The sequence below is a fragment of the Psammomys obesus genome, unplaced genomic scaffold (assembly GCF_907164565.1).
Source record: "Psammomys obesus unplaced genomic scaffold, mPsaObe1.curated_primary_1811, whole genome shotgun sequence".
Classification (NCBI taxonomy): Eukaryota; Metazoa; Chordata; class Mammalia; order Rodentia; family Muridae; genus Psammomys; species Psammomys obesus.
This window is the reverse complement of record NW_026585691.1, coordinates 156,120-163,619: the sequence shown is the minus strand read 5'-3', so window position 1 is coordinate 163,619 and position 7,500 is coordinate 156,120. Positions and strand designations below refer to the sequence as shown.

Below are 7,500 nucleotides of genomic sequence, written 5' to 3'. Positions count from 1 at the left end.
CACTGTGTCCAACCGAGAGTCTTTTGGGGGCTGGGGGTGTGGCTCAGTTGCTAGGGTGTTCGCCTGGCATGCATCAAGCCCTAGCTTTATCCACAGCAACGTGTAAACCCAGATGTGGTGCACACACCCGTAATCCTAGCACTCAGGAGCCGGAAGCACGAGGTTAGCCGTGGCTATCAAGTTTGATGCCAGCCTGGGCTATGTCAGATTCTGTCTTCAACACAAAGAAATCTTGATTAACAGTAAAATGGCTCAGGAGGGAAAGGTGCTTGCCATCTAACAGAAGCCTCATGACCTGAGGTCTAGCCCCAGAATTCATACACAGGTAAAACTCCCATAATTGTCCTCTGATCTCCACATGCCTGCTGTGGAATGCACACAGTCTTGCTTCATCCCTAGAGTATGGCTCCCATCTCTCCTCCAGGGGAAGCACATCCCTGCTAGCTCCTAGCTCAGTGTTCCTGACGGCCTTCCTGGTGCCTCTCAGAGTGGCCTGGGCTGGGCTGGGTGCCAGAAACTTAATGCAGACAGCTTTGCTCAGCAAACACTCGTGCTTTGAGATGAGCTGTGAGGCGTGCCAATGGGAGGAAGAGAGGGAGGGCACTGAGGTGCAAGATCCTGCTGCCAAGCTGAGGGGAACTGGGGCGGGGGGGGGGGGGGGGGGTCCAGGAAGGCGGCGCCAGCTGAAAGCAGCAAGGTTCAAAGGGCTTGCCTTGAGGAATCAGACTGTTTGGAGCTCCCAGCCTCACTTTCAGCTGTTTGATTTGGGGGCCATTAATTAATTAGCCTTTCTGTACTTTCGTTTCCTCGTGTCTAATTCACAGTTTGTTGTGAGAGCTGAGGATAAAACGCCTAGCCTTGGTAGAACCTGGGGTCATACATGCTCAGCTTAAAAATCATAGTGTAGGGCTGGGCATGTAGATTGGCTGGAACAGTGTTGGCCTGGATTGCACAGAGCGCTGATCCCATACCCACCTAGAGCCAAATAGGCTGAATGTGGTGGCGCATGCCTGTAATCCCAGCCCTTGGAAAGCTGGTAGAAGGAGCTCCAGGAATTCCAGGCCAGCTGGGGCTACAAAATGAGTTCTATTAAAGAGTAAGAGCTCGCCTTGATGAAACAAAAGATGCCCTTGGAGAGATGGCTCAGCGTTAAGAGCACCAGCTGCCCTTCCAAATGACCCGTGTTTGATTCGCAGAACCTATACGGTGGTTCACAACTGCCTCTAACCCCAGTTCCGGGGATCTGACACACTCCTGTCTTCTTTGGGCATGCATGTGGTACACAGACATTCATAAATATGAAATAAAAATAAGTTAAAACAAACGATGACATTAATGGGGCTACTGTGATGATTCAATTCAGTAAAAAGTGTTTCCTTTGCAAGCATGAGAGCCTGGGTTAATCCCCAGAACCCACATGAAAGATGGGAGCACAGCAGCACATGCTTACAACTCCAGAGATTAGGGACACCAGATATGAGAGCATTCCTGGAGCTCGGTGGCCTGCCGATCTAGTCCCAGTGGTCAGGCCCATGTCACAGTGAGATATCCTGCCTCTAAAAAGAAGATGATGGCTTCTGAGGAACATGAATGGTTGACCTCTAACCTCAACTCCCCCCCCCACATGAACATGCCGACACTCCAAAAAATAGCATAATTCCCATCAGAGAGAACCCCCAAGGTATCCTCCAGACAAAAACATTGCAAGTGGCAGGGTTCAAGCATTGATTATGTTGACTTACTGAGGGCTATAGCTGGCCTTGAAGTACCCCACCTCTTCTGAGTGAGGGGTAGAACCCATGTGAGCGTGTAAGGAATTTGAGCTCAGGGCTGGAGAAGGCAGGGTTTCTTACCCCCTGTTATGGGTAATAGCCTTTACATATTTATTAGAGCCTAGTAGGAATGTTCAAGGCCCTGGCTGTGGCTCCGGCCTGCTAAGAAAATTCAACAACTGGCTGGGTTACAGAGAACAAAACAGCCTATGACTTTCCCTCAAGACACAGAAAGGAACTAAAGGGACTGAGGAGCCCAGCCAGCGGGGGGTTCTGCCCCAGAGACAGCCCAGGTGAAGACCTTTCCTCTGTGAGCCACTCTGAGTGGGGACACCACACTAATGCATTGTCTCTTCCTTGCAGACAGGTAGAATTGAGCCAAACTACCCCAAGGTATGCGGTCATCAAGGCAATGTGCTGGACATCAAATGGAACCCCTTCATTGACAACATCATCGCCTCGTGCTCCGAGGACACTTCGGTGAGTTGAGAAGTGAGTGTTCCCCAGGAATGACCGTGAGCACACCCTCCCCACTCCCCCAGAGAGCCTCTGTGCACACACTACCCTCTTTGTTCTCTTAGCCCTGTCCCCATCTTCCCCCTGTCTCCAGCTAGTCCCAGAATAGAGAGGAGAGGGAAGGGGTCAGGAAGGGACTGCGGGAGAGGACCTTGGCTGGACACAGCTGTGCCTCGGTGCTTGGCTGAGTTTGGAAGTGTTGCTTTGTAGGTGAGAATTGGAGCCAAAAAAACTAGGTGTGTGACTCAGCCTCTGCCTGTGCTCTATGGTGTTGGACAAGGGGGAAGGGAAGGTGGGGAGGAGGAGAGAAGGGGCAAGGCAAGGGGAGGGGGTCCCTGAGCTTTGAGCTCTGGGGGCATGGACTTTCAACTTTCTATGTCCTATCCCTTGTGGGAAAACAATAAATAGAAGAGAGAGCAGAGGAGACAGTGGATGGTTGGAAAGCAGGTGAAGATGGAGATGTAAGGGAAGAGGAGGGACTGGAGACACTGCTCAAGCGTCAGCCAAGCTGATATGGAGGTCCCTCTCTTCCCAAGTGAAGGAGGCTCTGCTTTTCAGCCAGGCCACTGTGGCTACCTAGTCCTCACTGGCATAGTCTGTGAGCCCAGGATACTAGAACTGGAAATGCGGACAACTTCGGAGCTGTGCCTTCCTCTATGAACCCCAGAGGAAAAAGAGTATGGCCTGTTTGGCTCTGAATCCTGGCACCTAACAGAGAACCTCATACCAAAAAAAAACAAAAACAAATAAACAAAACAAAACAATAACTCCTGCCCTTCAGCTGTGGATCAAATGAATGGATAGATGCTTGGGTGGAAGGATTTGTGCATAGATGTATGCAGGAATGGGAGAATGCATATGTGAGTTGAATGGATGGATACATGGACTGACAGAGAGATAATTGAGTGGATGGAAATATGGTTGGATAGTAGATATGTAGATAAATAGATGGCTGACTGGATGGATGGATGGATGGATGGATTGATGGATTGATCGATCAATAGATAGACAGATAGCAAATGAATGAGTGAGTGAATAAATATGATGGAAAAGGAGATACTGACAGTAACATCTCCATGAATTCATGGAGTTGAAGGTGAGAGGAGCAGGCTCAGAACTTACATGGCAGAGAGGTGGAGGAGGCTGGAAAAGCAGAGAAGGCTTTGCCGTCTGGAGAGCTTCCTGAGGGCAGGACTGTGAAGAAAGTGCCTGAGGGGACAGTGAGTGGAGGTGGTAAAGGAAATCTGTTGCTTTTGTTACTTTCTTTAGCAGCTTCAGGGCCCAAGTGACCAGGGGACAGCTATCAGGAGTCAGATCACAGGAAGAGTAGAGCTGTGCAGACATGTGGACAGGAGGCAGTGGAGCCAGGAAAGGCCGGAGAGCCAGAGGAATCACTGGCTTGCTCCCTGAGCTGGGAAGGAGGCAGATGGAGCTGGTGAGGTCTGGGGAACATGCTGATGAACTGAGCAAGGCTGGAGCTCTGTTGGAAAGAGGGCAGGCAAGGCTGCTCCCACCCAGGGAGCCTGGAAAGAATATGGTTGCATCTGGCTCTGACCCTGCTGAAGTGCTGAGTGACTCACCAGCCAGCAGGGAGCAGAGCTCTTGAGAAACCGGGCTCTTGCATGCACTCTGGCCCGGGCACTTGACACTTCATACCCTGGGAAACAGGTACTGCTGAGGGGAAATGTAGCGCCCAAAGGGGCAGTAGAAGACGGAAAGAAAATCAGGCCCATCTTGGTCTGGAAAGGAGCAGATGAGGCCCCAGCTTTTGGGACTACTGCCTCCCTCAGGTCACAGCTTCCTTTACCCACATCAAGGTGAGATGGACCTGCCTGTGCTAGCTCAGCCTGTTCTTCTATCTGCTGCTGCTTCACACTCCTGGATGCAGCCAATGCACAAGACATCCACGGCATGTGGTCGGACAAGCTCGAGGCTCAGCCCTGCTACACTAGCCAAGCAATTGGTACCCACTGATTGACAATCTGGTCCTGATGGACAGCTGAGGTCCAAAGAGAACTCGACTGTGGGATCTGGTGGCCACTGCTTAGCTGGGTGCCCAAGAGCATATGGCTTCAGCTCTCTGGGCCCTGCTCTGCTAATTTCAGAGGCAGTAATAGCAGAATAGTGATAGGGACATGAAGAAGCCTGTGCCTAGCCCTGTGCCCGGTACCTCACAGATGCCTGCTGCTCAGTCCTCCTCTGCAAACAGCCCCAGCAGGGAGGCAGCGCCTACCAGCTAGAAAAAAGCAGACACAATGCAGATGAGTCAGGGATACACTGGAGTTCCACAAATGGTGTGGGCACAGACAAGAGAGGAAGTGATGATAACTCAGATACAGAGGGAGGGGACTTGGGAGCGGTGGACCTGGAAGATTTTTGTTACATAAAACGAAATCTCAATTGTTCGATTTTACCAATAAAGACTCATGAGACAGATGCGAGGATGAAAACCTCCTAGCTCAGAGAGGCAGAGAAAGGACCCAGCTGACCTTCCTACTCAGCCCATATCACAGGAAGAAAAGGTCTACCAGCTCACCCAAAAGCCCAGGAGGAAAGAGCCAAAGGCTAAAAGCCAAAGAGCTAAAGAGCCAAAAGCTAAAGGCCAAGTTGCTGAAGAGCTCTTTCTTCTTCTCCACACTGTCTTAAATACCCTTCAACTCAATGCCCCTCCTTTCTACTTATCCCTGTCAGCTGGTTTCTTGCTTCCCCTCTTGACCTAGGGTTAACTTTATTAAATCCTTCGTACAGAAAGTTCTTGGATTAAAGGTGTATGCTGGGGTGGAGACACACTTGTTTACAGTAAACAGAAAGCTTTAGGATCAAAGACTGAGTCATACCACAATTAGAAACAGGTTTTTACAGTTCACAATCTGGGGTTCACAATGTGATCAAACACCCTGCAGCAAGACTTGGCAGGGATTTGTTTGTTAGGGTGAGAGCCTAGGTCACCCATCCTCAACAAGCCAATTAAACAGACAAAGTCATAGTGAAATGCAGAGAAAGGACATTTATTTGGTAAATTATTTATTCAGATGGCATTCCTGGTAAGGCGTGGTTCTGTCCATCATGGACTTATCAATGATGGGTCTAGTCTCTTCTTCAAGGTAGTCAAATAAGCTATCAAAGCTGTATGAAATCTTTTCTTGAGATAAACTCTCCCCTCTGGCTGGTACCAGGAGTCAGCCTCTTGCTTCTCCAAGCATAAGATTCCTATGGAAAATCTAATTTATTAGGGGTCATTGTCTCAACAGTCTAATAACCAGTATGGTTACACTTTGACCAGAATTGTAAGGGTTAAGGGAACACAGGAAGAGCCCTTGCCCAGGCCAGGGCCTGGAAGGAGTACACAGGGCACCTAAGCAAAGAAGAGTCCTCTAACCTGGGTGAAGCTGTGGGTGATGTCACTAGGGGAGTGAACAGGAGAAAGGCTGCAATGGGAGGTTGGACCAGATAAGGCATGACAGGCAAAATGAGAAGCTTAACTCTGATGCCTGGGCTTCTCAAGCAGGCGGGGTCCCAAGAATGGGGGTTGGAAGCCTGAAGGGGTCACTGTCCAGTTTTTGAGGACATGAGTCTAGCCAGTTGGATGGAGGCTTCACACCTCTTGGAAGAGCAGGGAGAAGGGACACACACAAGAGAGAGAGAGAGAGAGAGAGAGAGAGAGAGAGTGAGAGAGCCCTGAAGTGGAAGGAGGGAAGGGAAAAGGCGGGCTGGGCGCTGCAGGGAATGGAACAATCTCCCCTGCCCCCAGGCTGCTGATCTAGATAGGTGATTAAGTCTCAGATCAGGGTGGACCTAAGCTTTTCACACAGCTGCCAGGCCAGCTGCTCCAGAAGCCAGGCTCAGAACTCCACCTCAGCCCTCGGGGTTTCTATCCAGTGCTTAGGACATTAGCCTTGGAGCCCACAGGCCCTGAGGTGAAGCTCAGCTGCTCATGGAGAGCTGGACCCTAAAGCCAAGGAAACATCAGGAGTCTGTACCAAGCAGACTCCTGCCCTGCTACCTCACTTAGGCTCTGTTTCTACAAGGAAGAAATCTTGGGTTCAGAACCATGGCAGGCTGACAGTCTGGATCCGCTGCACACTCTGTACTTGTGTCCTCTCTGTGTGTCTCCTGCTGAGCACTGAACACTCACTCAAGCGAGAGAGTTCTCCCTACCCGGGCCTGGAAGCCAGTTTGTAAGCCTGACTGGCCCTCCTGCCCTAAGTTCTCCTGGACTTCCTCCGACAATGCTTGAGCCTGAAGGGTCAACTTACTGTGCATCATACATGCAGAGGCAGGTCTAGGAGGTCAACGGATATGTCAGACACAGTGGCCCCTACAAGAGCTGGGAACACCATTCTGAAGGACCCTAGAAAGAAACCTTTGCTGCAAGTCTGGTCCTCTCCCCTGAAAGCATGTACTCATCCCTCCCTGACCCCATTGTTCCCTGGTCCCAAAACATTTAGAGGACGCTAAAGGGATACAGGGAGACTCCAGCAGCTCCTCTCCATCCCTCACTGCAGGGAAGTCTTTAGCACAGTCAAGATGCTGTGTCCCTTGGGATCAATTCTCCTCCTCAAAGGCATGAGAGTCTTTTGTAGTCTATCCCCTACATCCCTGCAGGATTCAGGAAGCCTGGCCAAGCTCTTTCCCCATAGGCCTCATCCTAGGGGAGGGAAGGGACCATAACTCTGCCTGGCATCTGGCAGAATCCAGTTCTTTCCGCCAGCCTGGTGGGTGATGTCACCTATTGTTGAAGGGCTGTGCTTTTTATAGCTTCTACTGCAGCTAGGGAGGGCAGCTGGCTGGCAGACAGCAGGGAAGGGCAGTGCAGCTTTCTTTACAAAGTTCGAGCTCCTGGCCCTTCTCAGGGAGCCCCTCAACTTGGAAGGAGATGATAAAAAGAGCATGACAGAGAGACAGAGACAGAAACAAAGACAGACAGACAGTGTTCAAGGAAAGGAAAGAAGATTCCCAAAATAAAAGAAAAAGAAAAGGTTCCCAGAGAAAAGAAGATTGGCAGGAAGACAGTCCCATTCCCTGGTGGGCCAAGCTCAGCATCTTTCTTTTACCTTCTCTTTAAGCTTCACCGCCAGCATCTGCTCTCTACCACCCACAGTTCTCTGCTCAGTGACAGAGAACTTGCCTGACAGACTGAAGTCCCTGGGTTCAACCTCCATTACAAGGAAGGAAGGAAGGAAGGAAGGAAGGAAGGAAGGAAGGAAGGAAG

The 7,500-nt window shown here is 50.5% G+C and overlaps 1 protein-coding gene across 1 annotated transcript in view; it reads left to right on the top strand.

Annotated features, from left to right (window-relative positions):
- Nucleotides 1-7,500, top strand: part of Coro2b (coronin 2B) — a 105,062-nt gene that overhangs the window by 76,364 nt on the left and 21,198 nt on the right. Inside the window, exon 3 of the mRNA XM_055597051.1 lies at nucleotides 2,136-2,252. Coding sequence (XP_055453026.1) covers nucleotides 2,136-2,252 — 117 coding nt within the window. The remainder of the gene's footprint in view (nucleotides 1-2,135; nucleotides 2,253-7,500) is intronic.